The sequence below is a fragment of the Pinus tabuliformis genome, chromosome 4_1, assembly GCF_031772625.1.
Source record: "Pinus tabuliformis cultivar Carrire ecotype Pingquan chromosome 4_1, CPIR1, whole genome shotgun sequence".
In the NCBI taxonomy this organism is placed as follows: Eukaryota; Viridiplantae; Streptophyta; class Pinopsida; order Pinales; family Pinaceae; genus Pinus; species Pinus tabuliformis.
Window position 1 is genome coordinate 626246932 of NC_142303.1, and position 24950 is coordinate 626271881.

Below are 24950 nucleotides of genomic sequence, written 5' to 3' on the forward strand. Positions count from 1 at the left end.
AAATACACTAAAGGTCATAAGTGTGCTGAGAAGAAATTATTTTACATAGATTGTGAAGAGGAGGAATAAAACGAACAAAAAACGTCAAAAGAAGAGGATATACACCAGGAACCAAACCTACACAAAGAAGAAATGAATCCGACCATATCTTGTAATGCATTGGCAGGAATTACCACTCCTCAAACCCTCAAGATAAAAGGACATACCAAGAAGAAAAAGGTAATAATGTTGAATGATTCGGGTAGTACCCATAATTTTATTCATTGTAAGATAGCCAAAGAATTGAATTGCTTCCTATATCCAGCACCAGAGTGTCAAGTGATGGTTGCAAATAAAGGAACCATAAATTGCTCTGGAAAGTGCCATAATATAAAGCTATTCATGGGAGAATATGTATTGAATAGTTCAATGTTTTCCATTCCAATGGGTGGTGCTGATGTTGTACTAGGAGTCCAATGGCTACAATCTTTGGGTACGATAGCTTTTAATTTTCAAGAACTTTTCTTGAAATTTTTTTGGGAAGGTAAGGAAGTTGAATTAAGGGGTATCGCAGGGAAACCAGGAAAGATAATAAGCTCTAACAACATGACAAAGCTTCTAAAGAAAGAACAACGGGGCGTAATTTCACAATTATGTTCACTAGAGGTTCCCACATCGAAATCATATATTTCTCCAGATCTCCAAAAAGTTTTGGACAATCATTCCAAGATATTTGACACTCCCAAAGGCCTCCCACCTATTCGTGATCATGATCATGCTATTCATTTGATTCCAGGAAGTGTTCCTCCAAACATCAGGCCTTACAGATACCCATATGCCCAAAAGAGTGAAATTGAACGTATGGTTGCAGAAATGCTAGATGCTGGTATAATTCAACATAGTCAAACTTCTTTCTATGCTCCAGTAGTATTGGTGCACAAGAACGATGGATCATGGCGCATGTGTCAGACTTACAGGGAGATTAACAAGCTCACTATTAAAGGTAAATTTCATATTCCTGTCATTGATGAATTATTGGATGAATTACATGGAGCAATTAACTTCACCAAGTTGGATCTTCGTTCAAGATATCATCAAATCATAATGAAAATTGAAGACATTCTGAAAACAACATTTAGAACTCATGAGGGTTATTATGAATTTTTGGTGATACCTTTTGGCCTTACCAATGCACCTTCTACATTTCAAGGTTTGATGAATTCCATTTTCAAACCCTTCCTTAGATAATTTGTGTTAGTATTTTTTCATGATATACTAATCTACAGTAAGTCTTGGAAGGATCATGTTCAACATGTTGACAGGGTGCTCAAACTATTGGAGGAGAAACAATTATATGCAAAATCCTCCAAATGTTTCTTTGGAGTATAAGAGGTGTAATATCTAGGTCATATTGTATCCCATGAAGGTGTTAAGGTAGACCCTAGCAAAATTAAAGCCATTAAGGAATGGAAAATCCCCACATCCATAAAGCATCTGCGAGGATTTCTCGGGTTGACAGGGTATTATCGCAAGTTTGTTAAGAATTATGGGACAATAGCAGCACCTCTAACAACATTATTGAAGAAAGATGCATTTTCTTGGACTCTAGAAGCAAGGAAGGCCTTTGAACATCTTAAAGGGGCAATGTGCCAAGCACCGGTCTTAGCGACGCCAGATGTCACAAAAGCCTCTATTGTGGAATGTGATACCTCAGGAAATGGAATTGGTGTTGTTTTAATGCAAAAGGAAAGACCCATTACTTTCGAAAGTCATCCAATCAAAGGAAAGTATTTATACAAAGCTATTTATGAGAAGGAAATGTTGGTAATACTACATGCACTTAAGAAATGGTGACCTTACCTAATGGAAAGACACTTCAAGGTGAAAACAGATCATGATAGTCTTAAATACTTTTTAGAACAAAGATTATCTGAAGAAAAGCAGCGAAAAAGGGTCACAAAGATTTTGGGATATGACCTTGAAAACATCTACAAAAAAGGGAAGCAAAATGTTGTTGCAAATGCACTCTCAAGAAAGCATGAAGATGTGGAAGCATTGTTTTGTGCCATTCTATTATCCAACCAGATTGGATAAACGAAGCAAGGGATGAATGGAAGAATGACGAAGAAGTGTGGGAACGCATTCAAAAGTTACAGCAAGATCCCAGTACATCTGATACATTTAGTTGGAAAATGATTCGTTATGGTACAAAGATCACTTACACCTCTGTAAGAATTCCCAACTCAAACAAAATATTCTTCTGGAATTGCACACCTCTCCCTTAGGAGGGCACTCAAGATTTTCAAAAACTTACCACACTGTTAAGAAGGAATTTTTTTGGGATTGCCTTAAATCTGATATTCAAAAGTTTGTAGTGGAATGTTTGGTTTGCCAACAAAATATATTTGAGACAATTAAGGCCCCGGATCTGTCACAACCTTTATCCATTCCAAGTCAACGTTGGGAGGAGGTTTCAATGGATTTTATCATAGGTTTACCCAAGTCCGAAGGAAATAGTGTCATCATGGTGGTAATTGATAGACTTACCAAGTATGCACACTTTTGTGCATTATTTCATCCATTTAAAGCCAGTACAGTTGCTACTACATTTATGGAAACAATTCAAAAGCTACATGGAAACCCAAAGATTATTGTAAGCGACAGAGATCCCATTTTCATTGAAAATTTTTGGACAAGATTATTTTCTTGTTTGGGTACTCAGTTAGCTCATAGCTCATCTTATCATCCCCAATCTGATGGGAAAACTGAGATAGTGAACAAATGTTTGGAAGGATATCTCCGTTGCTTTGTATCTGATAAACAGACACAATGGGTCAAGTGGTTGCCCCTAGCTGAATCGTGGTATAACACTTCCTTCCATACTGCAGCAAAAATGACCCCATTTATGGCACTTTATGGATATCAGCCACCATCAGTCACATCATATTTAAGAGAAAATTCTAAAGTTCAAGCAGTGGAAGATCACATCAAGCATCAACAACAAGTTCTCCATCTCTTAAAGGATAACCTCACTTTGGCGTAGAATAGAGTGAAACAACAGGCAGATCAACATCGCAGCGAAAGAAGTTCTGATGTAGGTGTCTGGGTGTTTCTACGACTACAACCATACAAACAAATGTCCCTCAAGCAAGCTAAGAAGGATAATAAATTATCACCAAAGTATTATGGTTTGTACAAGGTGTTACAAAAGATTGGTACTATGGCATACAAATTGGAGCTTCATGCATCTTCACGAGTGCACCCAGTTTTCCATGTTTCATGCTTAAAGAAGGTTATAGGTGACAAGCTCCCAGTTCAAACAATATTGCCAGAACTTGATGAGGAAGGAAAAAACATATTGGAACCTGAAGCAGTCACACAAACAAGAAATCGACAACTATGAAATCGATCAATTTCAGAGTATCTCATCAAGTAGAAGAACTTACCCACTGAAGATTCCACATGGGAGGATGAGAATTTTATGCAAAAGCATACAGAACTACTCAGGCGTTGAGGACAACACTTTTTTGAAGGAGAGGGGCATGTTAGGTCCCTATACTACTAATGTAGTCCCTTATTGTTGTTAGTGCGACCCCCTTATTGTATTGTTGTGCCCATGTAGTCCCCATATTGTTATATTGTGCCCTTTAGAAGCCCACTATTTTTATTATTGTGCCCTAAGAATATTATTGTTATGTCGGCTCTGATTATATTGTAACCCCTTAGACTCCTATATATAGAAAGGAGGTATTGTCATTTGTATCATCCAAGAATTATTCATTTGTGTAATGTAAAGGACGGTGCCCCTTGAAGAGGCTAATTTTGAAGTCATTGATCTATCTTTTCTTCTATTTTATGAGTTGGTTGCATAACAGAGACCAACCTGCAACTTCAACATTGTCGTGAGCCCTATTACCGCTCAAACTTGCAGGGGGACTAAAGGGGATTCTTAAAGGGGACCACTGCTAGGCCAAGGGAAACAATGGAGACTTAGCCCACTATCACCTCAGCGAAGACTCCCTACTCTTTAGGGACTTTCACCAATTGGAGGACGACCAGTATATGGAAGTCACTTGTGAAGGATGAATCAACAAATGGATGTCAAGTGACCCCGATGATCCTTTGCTTAGAAGGGGGTAACGAATGGAGCTTATTTTCTCTTCAAGCAAGGTACAAATATTTATAGGATAAGAAGGGGAGGATTTGAGGGTTAGGTTAGAGGAATATGCCTTGTAAAGGAGTTCCCCAATCCTAAAATCCATATTGAACTTGGCTTCCCGAATGGTTCTTGAAGAATTGACCTTTCAAAGGTATGGGACCACACAGAACCAAGTGGAACCAACCTAGGTTAAGGAGAGAGAATCTAGTAACCAATGATGTTCTTAACCCATACAAGGAAGGGGAAAGGATCAAAGCAATAATTTTCAATTAAAGTTGTCAAATTGATCTTATGATGTGCTAGCCTAGCGAATACCAGGGCAAAGTTTGATCTCAAAGCTAGGGCTTGGGTTATCTCACAAGTACACCGCCGGAATGGCTTCAAAATTGGAGGAGGCCTTGAGGGAGGACACACCAGTGTAGTAGAGGCTGGGAGATCGAACGTTTTCTTTGGCTATTTTGTCAAGAAAGTGATTCCCTACGTGACCCAACTTGGCTAGACCTAGAAGAGAAAGCGAGAGGTGGAGAAAAAATGCTCTTTGAATGATCACCTATTGATGGACCAATGCCTAATCCCTTGGAGAGAATGGAGTCTAGGAGAATGATGAGAAAGGAACTCATATTTCAGCTAAGGAGGCCTTAAGGGCTACTTCGCTTTGCAAAAGGAAATGGCTTATCAAGATAAATTCACCGGTGGAATTATCCCTCGGAGATTTCATTCATATACATGGCCCAAACATTGAGATATGCTATATAGAAACAATAATTCCATAATTTTGCAATTATTCAATGCAGCAATTAGCCCTAACATAGCGAAAATCCCATTTAATGCATATGACATAAGTAAAACAAGAATAGCATTAAACGTGTGTACTTACATGTAATAGAACATATCCAACCATCAACAATTTGACAATAAGGAAGCTCCAAGATAAAATACTCCAATCCAAACATCAAAACTCATCCATGCTCCAATTCATCATCCTAGAAAAAGTGTGAAATTCTCTAAAGAGAAGAATGATCCAATCCAAAGTGATGATACAAATGAATTCCTGTCTCTCCTAATTATACACTCGTTAGGAGTTTGAATTACCTAATTTGAGCCTATATTCACTAATCAATTAAAATAATGTGCAAATAATTATCTATTGGTGACAAGCCCAGCAAACTAGATCACAAATAAAATAATAAGCCTCCCAAGAGGTTGAATGATCAATAATGCATGTCATTGGGCTCTTTAAGAGGCCTAATGAAGTCCATAAGTGCCAAAATGATGAGTTGGACTTCCAAAAGTAATGGACAAGGGGTTGGTCCCTTGTTCTCCACATAATAAACCTATGGTACTCCCAATGGTTCTGAGGGCACACAAGTGACCTCATGGGTCTCCAAGTAAGTCGAAGGTGCATGTAGAACATCTGGAAGGGCTCAGATGATGGTGTAGGTGATGCCACATCATCCTACAAGTCCTGGGTCAGCTGCTAAGTGCATGGTACATCTATGGGGTTGGTTGGGCAAAGGTGCACCAGGTGCATCTTTCTCATCCAATAAGTGAATCTTAAGTAGTCTCTAAACATCTTTGGGGATACATGGAGTGTTGTCTAGTGTTGTGGAAGCCCATAGCTCTCAACACACACCCTACATGTGTCAATGTAGCCCTGTAGAAGGTTAGGACCCCGTATAGGGAGACCAAACCCAAGATGGAGACCATATGCAATCCTGCATAAGATCCAATGCATCCCTTAGTCTTCCAGTACAACAAGTCATCAAGGAAATCGAGTAAAAGAACTTACAAACCATGGACCACAAATGGGGAGACCAAACCCAAGATGGAGCCCATATGCAATCCCGCATAAGATCCAATGCGTCCCTTAGTCTTCCAGTACAACAAGTCATCAAGGAAATCAAGTAAAAGAACTTACAAACCATGGACCACAAATGGGGACTTCATAATGGTCTGCCCTTCCATAATGGGCTTTGGCATGTGCTAATGTCTCCAAACTCCAAATGGGGTTCATCAAGTATCCCATTAGGTGGTTTCTACTTTTAAAGGGGATAATATGTCCAAGGTACATCCTTTAAAAGGTGGTGGCATGTGATAAAGAGGTGAATGGAGTAGGGAATGAGAAGGGGCAGCCTTGGCCACATGTTGGGGTACAAGGGTAGCTAGTAGAAGGGAAGCCCACACTTGGGTATATAATGTATAGGAGGGAGAAATCGTGGTACATGAAGTGCCCGGCCTTGATTTTTTCACCCTTCTTTATATGTCTTTTGCCTTTTTATGATTTTTTTAAATTAACTGCTCAGGGCTCATGGAGTAAGAGCATAAGAGCATCATGTGTGAGATATAACAGTGGATACCCCTTTTTAAGGTAGGGCGGTTCATTGCCCACTAGGGATTGGGACAAACATGGGTTCCTATATAATGAAGGAGGCTTGTAGAACCTATAGGAACCAGGGTGATGGCCATGATGATGGGCTAGAGCTCATGTATTGGCTTTTTCCCACGTGCTAAATGTGTTTGTCTCGGCCATCTTTTGCATTTTGTGGTATATTTTCCCGTTGATTGTGGCTGATTATGGTTTTACTTTTCTTTTTAGTTGCATCAACCTCTGGGGCATCATTCAAGGCCTAACCCAAGGTGTGAGCAAGGGGAAGGGGAGATCTAGCCCTATGTGAACCCAGTAGAGGAATGTGGACCCAAGTGGGAGAAATGATTAATGGAGTTATAAAGAGTGGAAGGGGGCAGTATATGTTGATGAGGGAGAGAGACAACGCAACCAAAATCAGGGTTTCCCATGAAATACCATCTCTAATGCCAAATGGTTAGTAAAAAAGAAATCCCACGAGACTAGAATCCAAGGTTAATATACAAACGGGGTCTAGGGGGCAAGAAAACAGACCTAGCCCATTCTTTCCGCCAAATCCCCCCATTAATCCATACCCATAAGTGTCCATGATAAGCAAACTACAATACTCAATTACCAAATGACAAGGCATATCTTTAGGTTCGGGAGGCCCACCTTCAAACATACAATCATGACAGATGGGTGAGGCACCACATGGTTGACTCAGGTGACAGAGAAAATGGGACAACAAGCTAGTTGGTGGTTGCAAGGGGTTGTTGGTTGCTAGTTGAGGACCATCTTGGAGAAAAAAATTCTCCACCCACAAAATGTTGGGTAACAAGCCCTTCACCTACAATGTGACCAACTCCCTCTTAAGCTGTACTTCATTGTGCACACTCTGATTCACTGTCTTCCAAAGTAGCTCAGACACACTCTGCTACCATGTTAAATTTCCACGACCCTAGTGGTAGGATAGAATCTTAAAATCTCTGACACTACCAAACCAAGAATCTCAACATAGCTACTTTCCACAATAGAATATAAACAGCATTGAATCACACATGAACAAATATATACATTGTTTTACAAAAAATATTGTACAAATATGTACAACAACCAAATCTTCATTATATTAAACCAACTAAATAATATAATTGTCTAGGGCTCTCATACAAGGGATACTGACCCTCAATTATCCATAAGTACAAGAATACAAGTTACGATGACAATCTTGCTGCTCTAGTGCACAATCACAACCTTTATGTCGTATCTCATCTTGTCGGTCCTTCGCTTCTGATCTATTCTCTAGATGCCCTTAGTCCATCAAGAGACAATACATAGAGACCCCAAGCTGCAACTCATTTCTGCTTCAATGAACACGGGTTGATCCAATCTGCACTTCTAGGCTGGCCAATACCTGAGCTCCAATCTGCTCTTCTAGGCTGGCCAATACCTGAGCTCCAATCTGCCAATCTAGTAGCTTCTTTCGTCCATCAAAGAGCTACCCATTAGTCTCCAATCTTCACCCAATCACACAACAGTCAACGTCCTTCTTGCTTCCTTCTCTAGGGCTACTTTGGGCTACCAACACGTTGCCCTCCAACAATCCAATGATGTCGAATCAACCTGTCACAAAACCATTGTGAAATATGCTGCTAGGAAAGGCTTCCAACCACCAAGTCCAGCCTTCCAATTGGCTCCCACAGGATGCTCATAAATCTAATCTGACTTGTATCAAAATCAACTCAACATACCAAAACATACCTTTGCATTCATCATGAACTAAGATTTTTACTGCTACAATTTCTATGACTTGGTTAGGGCATGACACAAGTCCATGTCAACCCTACAAACACCCTAACCGACCTCTCTTCAGCTGCGGCTAGGGTCCTTCAAGTCCTACTCTACTTTGTTGTTATTCAAGGCTAACAACTAGCCCCAAACTACCCTTACTTGACTACTCTTAGGTCTGCAGTCTACCTATTTTGATCTCTAGGGTTGTGACCTTAAGAATAGGGACAGAACTCCTCAAAACCACACCAAAACACCTTCAGAATCTGTGCAGGGAATGTGGCAACCTCCTGCTCCTCTTTAGGACTTGCAAACAACACCCAAACACTTGAAATTTTCCCAACACATCACACCGACCCTGCAGTTGTCCTTCTACAGCTACTCGACCTCCAAACAGACTTCAATCACCTTGCTTTGTCCTCTCCTAGAGCTCGGTTATCACAAGGATATGTCTCTATGATTTGATGCACAATGGATAAGCTAAAATGATCTCCATCACCTTCTAATTATACACATAAGAAGGGCTCCACGAATTCCTTGAAGAGACATGTATTTTGGACAAATTCACCTCAAGCCTACATGACTTGAATGTCAAAAAGCCCACCATTATCTTCAAAAAATCATATCTGATTGTAGACAACTCAAAATTCGATGATTCTTATTGCATTGGATTCTCCTCAACGCCCTATATCATCTCCATCCATCACATGTCTAAAATGCTCCATGGTTTTGGCCCAAACATTGATGGGTGCAGAACCCCAACCTTGGTTTCCAAGCCCACAAATGACTTTGTGGTGCTCCAACCTCCAAACCCCGAACCCTAGGGCTTGGAGTACCTCCCATGCTATCAAAAATCAACATCCGCAAGACTATCCAACAAAATCAACCAAACAATATCCCAAAGATGAACCCAGCAATAATACTAATTAACTGTTGAAGTCTATAGTCAACTGTCAAAAGCAAACCCTAGGTTATAACCATACAGAGAGAGATGTGCGTGCGATTAAAACGTTCCAAACGCATGCATAGGCTTGTGTGTCTACGGTTGTAACCGAAAATATCCTATGTTAAACCTATGGCTAAGAACCAAAAACCCTAACACACGTGCGAGCTTCAAACCCTACAATTTCCGACCGAAGCAAACAAACTTCCGCGAACCAACCTTAGACATGTGCGAGCCAAAACAAGGAAAGAAGAATGATTGATGATCTCCAAATGAGAGTCACTTGACTTGTATTTATAGCCATCCAAGGGTGTCCAATTTCTCTTTTGGGTTGACCTGTCCTTTTGTGCACATGTGGTTTTTCATATTAAAAATACATTCTTCCTTATAATCAAATTAAATTCTTCCAACGACTAGGAGAGGCATTTTTTATGAGGAAGACTATCCAAAGGAGGGAATTTGTCCCAAAGTTACCAAATTAACACTCCCTCTCGGCGGAGAAGAAATTATCAACTGCAACGTATGTCGTAGAAATTTCATCATCATCAAGTCTCGTCACTGCATATCTCTACTCACCTCTGCTTATTTTTGCTTATTTAATCATCTATCCACATTTGCTCATCCTTGCTTATGCTACTCTGCTCATTATCTTTGCTCATATGTTGAAGAGTCTCGAATCTAAAAGAAGAAGAATTTGTCATCAAACGGGTACCCAAGCTACCACCCTTTATTCATCAGGGACCCACTGCTAGCACTCAGAATCATCTACGAGCGGGAAGCCCAATGCTACTACCCGAGAAACATCAGGGATCCCTGCTCAACCCGGAACCACATTGGGGAGCTCATCTCAACCCGGAATCCAATGACAATGAGGAAGGTCCTATGGCACACTCTCACCTCATGTCCATGACAGTGGGGAAGGTCCTATGGGACACTCTCACCCGAAGTCATCTCACATAGGGTGTTGAAAATAGCAACAAGAAATGTTAAAAATAGCATCTAGAAATTCTAATTTAATTTGTCCTTGAATTAAATTGTAATTCTATTCTCATAGCAACTTGTAATAGTTAATTAAGTTAAATTGACTTAATTGACTTAGGAAATTTGAGTTGGAAGTCTATCTAGAGTCATGTAGAGTGATCCCTAAATTTTAGAGGCCCAAGTTGAGTTATTTTGAGTTGTAATTAGATAACTCGGCCTAACTAAGTTATAGTCAGTTAAACAAAATTCTAATTGTTGGAGGAAGTAGTAGAGGTCTAGTAGTGGAGTAATGCACTAGTGCATCACCACTACCACGCCAGTTAATTGAATATTCACTCATAAATAACTCATGCATGTCAGTTCAGAGGAAGACCCTAGTTGATATTAGAGTTCAGGGGCAGTGTACTATCAGTTGTATAATTTTATGAATTTTACAGATGGTGCATGCAATCAGTAGAAGGCCTATGATGGATTGTGCAGTTATGGTGAGGGATTTTCCCAATTAAATATGGGCTAATTCTCTCAAGAATTGCGCAAGGAAGCAGGGGCTTGGAAGCCTAGTAAATTGGCTATGTGGCAGCCAGAGTCAGCCTACGAAGCAAAGAGTTAAATTGTTCTAGTGCAGGAATTGTAAGGGTTGAACAAGCATTGTATTTTCTTCTTAGGTCCTTTGCTTAATGCAATATAGATAGTCGAGGTTTTGAGCAGTTGCTTTCCCCAAAAAAACATTGTGTTATGTGCGATTGATATTCTTCCTTTTCTGCTTATTGTTTTCATTGATCAATTTTGGTTTCCGCTGAAGAGTAAATTAGATTCTTGTCTTGTGTTTTAGCATATCACATAAGTTGTTGAATCTACAATAAAAATCTACATAGGGGAGCATCCGGCTACCACCCTATATCGAGCAATAAGAAAGAAACCACTTACCAAGCAAAGATCACAACCATCCTATTGTGCAATCAATGGGCGAGATACCACTTGATATATGAGGTAAGGATCATGATTCACAACCATCCTATTGCCTATTAATCTCCCCAGCTAGGACCCTTAAGAGTGATGTGGTAGAACACCTACATCATAATCGAGCTTGGGTGAGATTCTCGACTTACCGAAGGTAAGGATCATATACCCCCAAGCCTCCTCAACCTGTTGGCCAAACGAGGGACAATCCCAACAAATCCGGCTTGTGGGTATGATGTCAACTAGGGTATACTCTACTAGACATAGATGGGGGGAATACCAGACTTGTCAAAATGGACAAGGATCACACACACCCTATGGGTGACATATAGGGAATATATCCTATTGTCCAGAGTTCCCTCGACCCTAGGAGCTCTCCAGCTCAATTCCTCACCCTGGGAGCTCATACAGGGGAGGACAACATAACTCAGTGTCCTCGATCATCCCTACTCTTTGTAGATTAGAAACATATCAATATGCTCATATTTGACACTTGCTTAAACAATTCACTGAAGAATTCAATCATACTAACTCATACATTACAACTCAGTGTCCTCGATCATCCCTATTCTTTGTAGATTAGAAACATATCAATATGCTCATATTTGACACTTGCTTAAACAATTCACTGAAGAATTCAATCATACTACCTCATACATTACCCGTAGCAGCAATCCTCTGTTTTCCTATTCATGCAGCACATCAAATCAAATATTATGTTAGAATAAATACATGACATAAAAGTATACCTTATTCTTCCTTTCTCCCTCTCAAGGAGGTACCAACCACAAGCCTAATCTTGTCTCATACAACATCACTATCTCAATATATGAAGATATCTCAATCCCAACTATATACAGGATTTTTTGCCAATCAAATCCCACTCTTTATTGTCACAATGTATCATTGGTATATCCAGAACCTGCTCAAACAGCTCTCCAAAGAGCTTCCTCAACCAAACTACCCCACAGCTAGCCATTCTAGCAACAATGTACTCAACCTCAATCATGCTTAAAGCTACGGACTTATATTTCTAGCTCATCCAAAGTATCATTGCAGACATGAAGCAACACTCAAATGTGCTCTTCCTGTTGATAGCATTTCCAGACCAATCAGCATTAGTGTATCCATGTAGTGATACATTTCCTGTAGAATATCTTAGATGGATGTTCACAAGGAACATCAATGCTTCAATCAATTGTTTGCTGCCAAGTCAGGTTTAGCAATATCTCTGCATAACTTCTTAATATTCAATTTCATCGAGGTCTCGAAGGATTTGCGTTCCATCATGCCAATTAACTTTACGACATCTTTTCCTTTTCTAAACTTCTAAACCTAGAAAATAGTGCATCATGTCAAGGTGTTCCATCTCGACTCAGAGGCCAACTCCCTCTTACTTTGATCATCATAGGCACGTTACCTGCCAAGAATAGAACATCAACATATACAGCCAAAATCAAAGGCATACCTTGGACCACTTTGAAGTACATTTTCAGATCGGCACATCTTCCAGGGTTTACCAAGTAACTTTCAATGCGGACATACCAAGCTCAGGAAGCCTGCTTCAAACCATACAACACAAGTTACACCCTTATCTATTTGACTTGTTACCAACTGTCAACAAGCAATATCTAGCTTCGTCAAGTCATCCACATAATCATGATATGAATTATTTCTATCATTATACATCAAGGATAAGTTGTATAAGTTTCATCCATTCATCGTGAGATTTATGCAATAAAAATCACTACATACCGAATCACAACTATTTATACTACAATCAATGTGCCAAATGCCAATGATGCCAATATAGAATCAATTATGTCTAAATAGCATTGTTATTCCACATCAAGGCAAATCATTATTATCAAGAACCAAATCTGATCAAAACCCTAACTTATATCATTGTGACTTTAATCAATCCATAAGCCAAAACATATCAATGAATTTTCAAGCAGCATGTCACAATTCCAATATTGGTCATCTATATTAAGTCAAGCCAAATTTTGTCAAGCCCTTGCAACTGTTACCAAATACTATCATATACTAGCTCAAATGATCAAGTCAAAACAAACAACATACTGATACGCATATTTCAGTTTCTTGCAAACACACGATTAGCCAAGACATTCACATTCTCTATAATAATTCAAACATTACGTAAATCTTAAAAACTTCCCTACTCATAGAACTCTCCATCATCTGCTCCATGTTTGCATCTCTGTCATACCCCTAGTGTGCTTCGAGTCTCATGCATAATATTTTAGTTTTTGAATCCTACAGGCTCAATCGCACCCATAAGCCTTCTTCCCTGTGGTTGGGAGGCCTATAACACACCCTTAAGCCTTTCTCCCAGTGGTTGGGGCTTAGACTAGGAGAAACCTTCTCTGCTTAGAGATTAGAACTTGCCAAAAATTCTTCAACAACAACATATGGTTATTCATGTCCAGAATTCTTCCATCAATAGTCAAGAGTCCTCATTTCAAATAATAATAGATGTTAGAATCTCACGAAGAGTTTTTCCCTCTAAATGGGAAGCCATTTCATTCATCATCATTCAAAACATCAACTTGTCTATCATAAAACTGTCATGTATCAGCAACACTGTCAGGTCAAGGAGTCAAACTATATTAAGTCCTAAAATATATATTCATCATAATCATCAACTGCTTCATTGTCACATATGAACATGACATCAAATATTCATCAAAGGTTAGTGTCATATAATTAGGGTAACTGACAAGAGTATCCTCGTAAGAATCATAATCACGACATCATCAATTCATTCGATTTTGCCACATTGTCAAATTTACTAAGTGTTGAAGTTTCTAGGTTTACTTAGTTTAGAAACCCTTCATGCACTTTTTCTAAATTATTCCTACCTACTTGTTATTTTTTCTTTAACAAGTTATTTACAAAGTAAATACTGAAAATAAACAGCAGTGCATGCTCAACATATTACAAATCGGCAACTAAAAGAAACAAGAACAAACACACCACATGACACCATTATTTTTGGACCAATGTCCCCGGAAAAACCCAATGCAGGAAAACCGATGCAATTATCTGATGGTTTTCTTATTAAGCAATATCAGAGTACAATCTGGGTGCCGAAACTGGCCTACCCAACAAAGAATTTCCTTAGCATCTATACCTCACAGTTTGAGAGAAATCTTCAGGCTGAAACCCTGGAAAATCCTTCCAACAGCTCCTCAGCACAAAACTACTAGCGTCTGCCCAACTTGGACTGCGTCAGCCCCTCTTTGTCTCACGCTGGCCCTGCTTCAACCTTTCTTGGCTTGCATCAGCCCCAGGAGGCCCTGCGTCAGCTTTCTGGGCCTCTGCGTCAAACACGTTGGCCTCTCCGGTGCTCTGCGCAGCACTTGGCTACCTCTGCGTGAGCCCTTGCTGGCTCTGCGTCACTCTTCTTGGTTGTTGCGCTGCTCTCCCGGCACAATCTTTGCCTTCTCTATTTCTCTGTACTCAATGCCCCTCAGCTGCTCTCCTAATCACTGTTTCTATCTTTCTTAGCAAACCCCGCTCTAGAGAATAGAATGACTTATCACTCTGGTGTAGTCTCCAAGTGACCCTCAAGCCTCCTCTTATACTTTTCCTGTTGACATCTCCACAGCCAAGATTAAGTCCCTAATCAACGGCTAAAATTAGATCTGGCTTGATCCATGTCTTTTGGACCACTCTAACACAGATTCATATTAATACACTAATATTTTATTTTCCCTAAGTTTAAACTTAGGGACTCCATTAAAAATATTAATTATTTTAATATCTCCTGATCTATTTAGAATATGCCCAAACCCTTTCTGGGTATTGGAGATCTCATGTGCCCCAACCTCTCCACCAAATTTCGTGGCTAGAGCACATCCGATGCTACCCCAAATCAACACTAAGCTCAAGAACCTGAGAATCAATCTTATTGTTACACTTTTATCATAACAATTATCATGGTTCTAACAAGCATTATCAATAGTATCAAGTTTCCATATATCGAAATCAATGTTTCTAGCCAACTTTATGAGATCAAGAAATCCACCATCCTAATAAAATGCAAAAATCAAGTGCATCAATACATCACATGTACCATAAATCAAACCTACTTTCAAAAGCATGCATGAGTAATTTATGACGGTGATGTTCTTGTCATACCTTAGGGCTTAACTTGCCATCCAACATTGCAGCTTAATCACAACACTGAAACAATACATGATACATACCTCAAAGAATTCAGATACTTGTGCAACTTGTAGCTCTTATTTTTCATAAGCAGTTGTAGCACGTGCATATTGTAATTTTCGGATGCTACTTTCAAACATTTTCATTAGGTACCACCAGTTCTTTTCTACTTGCACTATCTTTCTTTTTCCTGCACCTTAGATGATCCTCAAGAAGGATCTGCTTATCACATCTCATCTAGAAGTATTCATATACTCAAATATGCAAGAAGCAATAATCAAAACAATAAATCTAAACAAGAATAGTATTAGAAAGAAGTAACATAAATCTAAAAGGTACTTATCTTTAACGAGAGGTGATCAACTCCCTCTTAAACCAACCTTCAAGAATTAGTATGTAACAATGTTACCTTCAATATTTCCATCGAATTTCATCAACAACCAAGGCCTAATTGAGACTAGCCCAACTAGGGTTATACTCAATCTGACAACAGAGCTAGAACAACTCCTTATTGATGACAACTCAAACCTTTATCATATTCCAAGGTTTCTTCCAAACCCTAGCCTCATGATATCCATCAAACCCTAATAACTAGATTGTCTAGGGTTTCCTTCAAACCCTAACATTATTTTAGGTCTCCTCCATCTTCTCTTACTCCATCTATGGTGTCTTCACAGGGGTGATATTTAATGACTTTTATTCAGCCCAGCTCTGATACCATGTTGATTTTTTTAGGGCAATATTGTTCTTTGCATTAGATAATTGCATTTCATAATTTACAAATTGAATTCACCCCATAATATCATAGCATTAATCAGCAACATATGCAACTATATAGAAATAACAATAACATCATCAATGCAACGGAACATAAAGGAACAATAGAAGAAAAGCATTCACACATAGAGACACCATGATTGGTCGAAGACCACAGCAAAACCCCACAAGGGCGAAAACCCTTTCAAATTCTTTTTCTTATTAGATTGCCATTGAATGATTCAGCAAAGAAAGAGTACAATTGTCCCATTCATTACCCACAAGACTATCCGGCAAAATCAACCAAACAATATCCTAAAGATGAACCCATCAATAATACTAATCAAAGATAACTTTTCCCAACCTATGGCCAATTGTCATCAATTGTCAGAGTTAGCATTCAACTGTAAAAATCAAACCCTAGGTTCCAACCGCACAAACAGAGAGATGTGTATGCGGCTGAAATGTTCCAACCGTACGCATAGGCTTGTGTGCCTGTGATTGTAACCAAAAATATCTTGTGGCAACCTGTGACTGAGAAACAAAAACCCTAATCACATGTGTGAGCCTCGGACCCTACAATTTCGGACCTAAACGAACCAACTTCCGTGAACCAACCTCTAACCTGTGAGAGCCAAAACAAAGTAAGAAGAATGATTGATGATCTCCAAATGAGGGTCACTCGACTTGTATTTATAGCCATCCAAGGGTGTCCAATTTCTCTTTTGGGAAAACTGTCTTTTTGTGCACGTGGTTTTTCATATTAAAAATATATTTTTCCTTAATCAAATTAAATTCTTCCAAGGACTAGGAGGGGTCTTTCTTGAAGAGGAAGACTATCCAAAGGAGGGAATTTGTCCCTAAGCTGCCAAATTAACAAAATGTTTCCACAACTAAGAAAATTGTTTGGGACCAACTACGTCTAAGCAAGGAGGATTTATACCAAACAAGTTCAAAGATAGTTGCTCATGGACCATTCAAGTCAAACTGAGTAATTTGCAATGTTGCACTAATCATTATCGGGATTAATTCAGCGCGGGGAAATAATCGGAAAAAATCGGGAAAAAATCATAACACACAAAAATATTCATTTTTTTTCAATTTTTTTAATATCTAAAGCATCTACAACATAAAATAAATACATTGACACATAAATATGATAAAAGAACTAATATATAAGATGTTTAATATCATTTCTAGTGCCACATCACACATAACAGTGAATCATGTCCTGAATAGTAAGTCACTCATGACTCCCAACTCAGCCTCAAAATATCAACAAAAAATATAATAATGTATCTCATATCATGAGTGATAATGTCATATACAACGAAATGAACCAAATAACTAAAGTCTAATACCACTGATTTCCTTTGCCCCTCTAGATGTAGAGGTCGGTGGAGTTGGCAATAGACTCTGTTGTGCTCTAGACGCTGAAGAACTAGGAGCTACAGGAGGTAGACCACGTCCTCTACTGGTGACATGGGTAGCTTGGGTCACCTCCTCCTCCTCAAACAAAACAAAACAAAACAAAAAAAAATCAGTAATTTTTCATAAAAATTGCCGAAAAAAAAATTGCGATTTAATCGACCGATAATATCTCCGATTTGAAAAAATCGTGATTTTCCAATTTAATCGTGATTAGTGCAACACTGGTAATTCGATCAAGTTTTGTTTACGTATTAACCTGCTTATTTGTTCGTTGAATTAGACGTGTCGAATAGTGTAATGCAACGAACATGGAGTGCGCATTGTAATAATCTAAGTCACCAAACACGGGGACACGAGACATGCAAGACACACAACAAATTCGAGTGTCTGAAATGGGGCATGTAAACCCCAAAGAACAAGACACGTAGTACATGTTATATATTATATTAACAAAATTATATATATACATATATATATATAAATTAATCCTAAATAGATATTTCATATTACACAAATTCTCATGATGATACAAATTCAAACATACATCTAGATTCTACATTGTAAATTTGTAACATTATGCATACAAATACAATCATGACAGATTCATCAATGATCCAATACGAGAAAGACAAGAAATTAACAATAAACTGCAGTTTTCTCATTAAGTCATCAAAATCAAAATGTGTTACATAGGTACTGAGTCTTGAGGACTCTTGACTAGGAATGCCAATGGCAAATAGAAATAGCAAATACAAAACAACTACAAGGTAGTAGGTAGCTCATCAATCATCATCATCAAATCAGCTTCACTATCACAGTCACCACTGCTCTCCTCTACATCGTCCTCCTTTGTATACAATGTAATCTTTGCATCTGTTGGTAAGCCCAACAAATGCGCTTTCACACAGAAATAGGTGCTCTTGAATGGACTGTTGCAATAGATGCATGTCCAAAGAACATTGCCTCCCTTTAACCTGTTGTCTGGCCCTTGATCTCTTGTGACATACTTCCACGAGGGATATTTACTTTCTTGAGCCTGTTGGCCTTCTGAAATTATTTCTCTTAACATTTGAAGTTGTTGTTGCAGCCCCACTTCCAACAGGGGAGCATTGGCAGACCCTAATAAAACTGGAATAGGTGGGGCATTACCAATGGGGACATTCTTCCCCTTCTTTTGCCCCTTCCCTGCTGCCCTTGATTGAGTCATGAATGCTGTAAAAGAACAAAGAAAAAATGCACTAGAATGTAAACAAAATGGACAGGCAAATTGTTGTAGCAAAACTGGAAAAAAACAGAAGCAAAATGCACTTACCGATTGCTTGAATCACCTCCAAACTGCTCCTAAACCCCTTGCTACTCACTCACACAAACCCACAGCAAGAGAGATGCATTAATATGAAGAGAAAGCGGCCCAAATCAAGCTTTTAAAGAGTTGTTGCACGCTTTTCGAGAGGGGCACGTGCCCGAAAATCGTGAAACATGTCCCAAAATCATGAGATGTTGCTCAGGCGAATCAGATTCGCTAGGTCCACGAATCCCTCGTGTTTGGACACACTCGACCCATGAGTTAGACAGGTGTCCCTCAAGAATCATGTCTGACACGCGGGATTTGGGACACGTGGGGGGAATGAATCCGGTTACTTAGGTATTAATCAACTTTAGATGTGCATCACAAACATTGTTGCATTGACACACTAAAAATCCTTGTCACACAATCCGATGTTGTGGCCCAATTCCCCAAACAAGAAACTTGACCACACTAATATTTGTCATGCAACAAAGCACATTTACTTCATCACTTAAGCACTGCAATTTATGTTGTAGTTGCAAAATGTCTTCTAATGCACTCCCATTCGAATTCCATCACCCTAGCATGACTCTAAAATTTTAGACTTGAAACTTTAAGGAATAGAGTTCTCTTTAACAGAGTCATGTCCTTGAAACAGCTGAGGAAACTCACTCATACTGTATATCGATCTAACTCACACTCAAAATATATGAACCTCAGTGCTCCAAGAGATGGTGCCTAAGAACAGTGCTAACAGTGCCCCAGAATAGTCTCAAGACAAAACCAGTAGACTGATCAGCCAGCAACGCGAGTGTCCAATGAAATTCAAACCTGACTTTTGCTATTGCAGCAGCCAGATATAGAGTTCTCTTTAACAAAGTCATGTCCTTGAAACAGCTGAGGAATAGAGTTCTCTTTAAGGAATAGAGTTCTCTTTAACAAAGTCATGTCCTTGAAACAGCTGATGAATAGAGTTCTCTTTAAGGAATAGAGTTCTCTTTAACAAAGTCATGTCCTTGAAACAGCTGAGGAAACTCACTCATACTGTATATCGATCTAACTCACACTCAAAATATATGAACCTCAGTGCTCCAAGAGATGGTGCCTAAGAACAGTGCTAACAGTGCCCCAGAATAGTCTCAAGACAAAACCAGTAGACTGATCAGCCAGCAACGCGAGTGTCCAATGAAATTCAAACCTGACTTTTGCTATTGCAGCAGCGATATATAATTGTTGCCTCCATGCATTACCATGCATCAAAAAAGATGCAGACCTTTCAATAAAGATTCTGGATTGTAAAATGATTAAGAGCAACATGAAACCTATATGCACTCTTGACCATGTAAGTTATTCTGCTTGCCAAGGTGTGAGTATCAACCACTATCCATCAAACAATAACAAATATATACATTACAGTGGTTATTATGCAAATTAAATCATACTACTCGTCCAACAAGCATTACATTTACATGAATAGCAAAATGATTTACATTTCGAATGAAAAAGAAAAACCATATGTGCCAAACACATCTGTCTAGAGTCTAGACAATAAATAAATAAAATTGATAGATAGGGTTAAACAAAGTTATATCTCTGGAATAAAAAGTAAAAGCTTATATATGGCCAATAGAGACAGCAGAAATAAATTTCTGAACAAGCTAGTGAAGAAAACACTGGTTGGTGTATAATGGCAATAATACCTGCAATGTAACAGCCTGCGAGTCATAAAATGATGAACTTATGTTTTCCAAAACTAATATGCACGGTTTTATGCCTGCAGGGTCTTCTGGAGAAATACCTTCAACCTAAGCAAAAGCAGAAATGCAAATCAAAGAATGTTTATACAAACAGCTTATTTCAAATAAACAGACAGGATATCCATAAAATCCTTCCTATAGTGAGCCATCACTCGAGTAATATTAATGTTTACTTACAAAAAGAGCTTCAAATATTGGCTCTAGACCACCCATGTTTGATTCCTTTGCTGAATTTGGTGAAGAGTCGATGTGCAGCATATAGGTCTATACACAATTTTAGATACAATCAATACCAAGAAAGCATGCCTAATAAGTTACAAACTAACAAATAGTATACCCATCAACACAAATCATCCATTCAAGCAGGCACTGTAACCACGTCAAAAGGATGCATTCTCAAAACAATGAATGAGACTGTATACCTATTTAAAGTCAGATTGAGAATGTATACCTATCTGAATTCAGATCAGACATACAAACTAAGCAGTACTTAAAGATACTACACAAGAACATCAATAAAAGCACAAATACTTTCCCAACATGACATACCTTTAATAGTACACACAGCAGCTGAACCTCATCATGTGACATTTTTTCCTGTGATAAATCATATTTGAGATGGAAACATTTTCGCCGCAACAAAAGATCCGATAGCAAGGACTTCGTCTTTGCTACTTGCTTAGCAACATGGCCTGCTTCTTGGATCACAGATAGCAGGGTACACTACCAGGACCGAATCAAAAATTAGCTTCTTGACACCAAGCAAGAGTAGGCATAATTACAGCCAAATGCATCTAATCCTAACCCTATACACGTTTACCTAAGATTAGACTAAACATTTCAAAGTGATCCAATTTCATATTATTACTTTGGTCTGAATAATATGACCTAAGCATGATTCTGGTATATAACCTGTGGGCAATTCCCATGTATCTGTAGAAAACCCAAATTGATGCGAATTTACATCCTAAACAAAAATGTTTAATTAGGGAAACTTTAATTCTTATACTTTTGGTTATATCCATATGCATAGTAAAATTCACCAACAAGTATTAGATCATCTAAATAAGATATACAGTCAGAAGATAACTATTGTTAATCATGACAAGAGGCAACGAGACCAAAAAACCACAATGCAATTACCTTGGCATAGGTTGGAAACTCAAGTGCATTGGTCAAAATGAATAAGAGAATTGCTTCCTTTTTTCTTTCATCAAACCTGTTAACATTTTAGTTTTACCAATATTATAAGAAACAGCAGTTTGCCAGATAGCATAATTAAAACTTTATAAGAGGAAGACATATTAGATCAAGTGTATATAGATCTATTGAACTTAAATTATTACACCAATTACATGAATAATGCTTCTTTGAATTGCAAATGATTTGTACAATAAATATATTTGACATGTTTACTCAATTTGACAAAGCGCCTTTATCTAAATCTGCAATCAGTTCTAAGAAGAGCAATATTGTATCTTGGCTTGACAGTTTTGCCTCAGCTTTTCAACACAAATTCAACCCATAAAATCAGTCCAAATTCATTTCAGAACAAATTCTAACGCATTGAACCATCTAGTCATTATCTTCAGATGCAATTAAAGTTGATTATAGCCTCAACACAATTTACCCAGTATGATCTTCTTTGTATGAATTGATGGTAGATACAGAAACATTATTTACTCTCAGGCTTCCTCCTTGGTGACTTGTTAATAATGAACCATACAGAAAATAACATGTCAAACATCATAAACATTTATAATGTGTCATATTCTAGAGATTATCAAGAAATAAAATACTCTTACTGAACAACAAGAAAAGGCTCAAGTCAAAATTGATTTTGTAAAATTCATGATTATAATGATGAATGGATTTTGCTTTGCAATTGAGCAAATAATCCATTACCAAGAATGACATTCGGGAGCTTTTTCCAAAACCAATTCAAAAATCCGTGATTGATTCTAAATAGCTTTACAAAATTACACATGCACCTGATGGGAGCATCAAAAAGTTCAAGGCTTGGTTGCAGACAATGGTTGCAGTAGAGGCAGCAGTGGAAGCAGTCGTGGTAGCAGTGGATAGCAGTAGCAATGGGTGAATTGGTTGTATGTAAAGGAGGCTGAAGACTCCTGCAAACCTTATCTGCAAACATCTTCAGGCATTGGGGAGTCATGTACTTCCTTCCAGCTCGGCTGGTAAATTGTTGTATGTAAACCATACATAATGCAAAGCTTGTTGGATGACATATTTTGTGTACTGTTCATTGATGTGTTGTTGTTTCATGACTATGTAAAGCTCTGAATGTTTTCATTTTAAAGTAATAAACTAACCAATTGCATGAAAAAGAAAGGGAAATGTTGATTCACACCCCTCTCAGTATTTCCAACAATTGGTATGAGAGCAGGTTCTTCGTTGAAAGTCTAACCACTTGAAGGCAGATCCGTAGCATCCAGATTTGATTGGTGAAGTCTGCAATTGAAGATAAGATGGTTGTTGACCTTGAAGAAGACGTTAATTCCCTGAAAGACAAGCTTCGAGCAGTAACAGGAGACAGGGATATGACCACAAGTATGTATAATAGTCATTATAGGGAACATGAAGACTTGAAGGCTGGAAAGACGAAATATTACGATAATTGGAGATGTGCCATAGCTGATATCATCCAGCTTGAAGCTCAAATTAAAAATCTACAGACATCAGCAAAGGATAATGAACTTGATGAAGCAAAGAAGGAAGTGGATCATCTCAAAATCATGCTGGAAGAAGCAAACAAGAGAAAAAGCACCCTGACAAGCCAACTCAAGGAAAAGGAGAAGCCAAATAAATGGAACAAGCGGGATGAAAAACTTTGTAAGCAAATCACTACCTTGAAGAGGGGCCTTGAAGAATCCAAAAGGGCTAAGGATGTCTTAAGAAATCAGATGAAGCAAAACGAAGAAGACTGCATGAACCGTGAGCAGGAAATCGTCACCTTGAGAGCTGAAGTGGACAAGCTGAATCAAAAATTGAGAAGTTCCCAGATCTTGGATGACATTCTCAATTGCCAGAGATCACCACTTATCAAGAAAGGTCTTAGATATGTTGGTGAATCCTGATGCTCTAATGATGAAGAACAGCCACATGTCAAAGAAGAAAAGAAGCCTCATGAAGAAGACAAGCCACATGTCAAAAAGGAGAAGCCTCATGAAAAGCAGCCACATGTCAAGGAAGAAAAGAAGCCTAATGATGAAGAGAAGACTCATGGAAGAAAGCCTCATGCCAAAAATGGAGAGAAGTCCAAAGACAAAGTCCTGCACAAATCAATCAACACCGAAAGTTGGAAGAACAATACCTCAAGAGATCAAGATGATGCATTCAAAACACCAAATCATCAAAAATCATTCAGAAGTGAAGAACAGCAAAACCTTGGATGTTCCCAAAGGCGAGGTACATTTAGCAGATCTTCACCTTATACTCCCAGGTATTCAGGCACATTCCGTGGTTATTGTTACGCATGTTCTGAGTATGGACATAGAGCTGAGGATTGCAGGGGATGTAGCAAGAGTGTCGATAGAGGTTTTTATCAAAGCCCTAGGAGCAGATTTTCTGGAAGACAAGATAGACTCTCATATGCTTATGACAGCAGAAGCTACAACAGCTTTGCTCCTTTATTACGACTAGATGTAGAGTATTATTTATGCATTAATTTTGGCCATTTTGCACGAGACTGTAGAAGCAGCTTGACATGGACTCCGCAGAACTAGGAAGGAAGGTCATTCACCACACAGGAAGACAAGACCACCAAGGTCTGGCAGAGAAAATTGGTTTCACAATGAATGCTAACACAATTGGAAGATTGGAAATATGGAGACAAGGGGAGCCTAGAACAGATGATGCAATGGGTAAGCATATTGTCAGGGGAAGCCATATCACATGGAGATATCGTCAAGGACGTGTTAGCCACCCTTTGCAATTGATGTCAAAGGGGGAGAGAGCCTTGGAGGAATAAAGGGAGAGAGAGAGAAGCAGGATACAACATTACTTGTCTCGCTAGGTATGTTGACATCAATGACAAAGGAGGAGATTGTTGAGTATGTTGTCATTAATGTCAAAGAGGGTGCAAGTGCAGCAGGGGCCAACAGGTGCAGGATGTTGATATCACCATTGATATCAAGTATAGTTGGAGGTTATTGATATGATATAAGTAATGATGATGATGTAGCTTGATGATGTCACTATATGATGTAGTTGAATAAAACCCTAGCATTAGGGTTTGGCTTCCTCGACAATGGATATACCTTGCACTTGTTGGAGATTTTGATGATGCAAATCACTAAGTTTATTTTGGAGACCCTTGCCAATGGATTACCCTCGTCGCGTTGATTTCGTTG

General features: G+C 38.6%; 1 protein-coding gene across 1 annotated transcript in view; it reads right to left on the minus strand.

The window, feature by feature from the left end:
- LOC149177582 (uncharacterized protein At3g06530-like) overlaps positions 1-24950 on the minus strand; it is a 280290-nt gene that overhangs the window by 67226 nt on the left and 188114 nt on the right. The window contains 4 exon segments of the mRNA XM_089420165.1: positions 20524-20628; positions 20758-20844; positions 21130-21303; positions 21724-21799. Of these exon segments, the coding sequence (XP_089276291.1) occupies positions 20524-20628; positions 20758-20844; positions 21130-21303; positions 21724-21799 (442 nt within the window).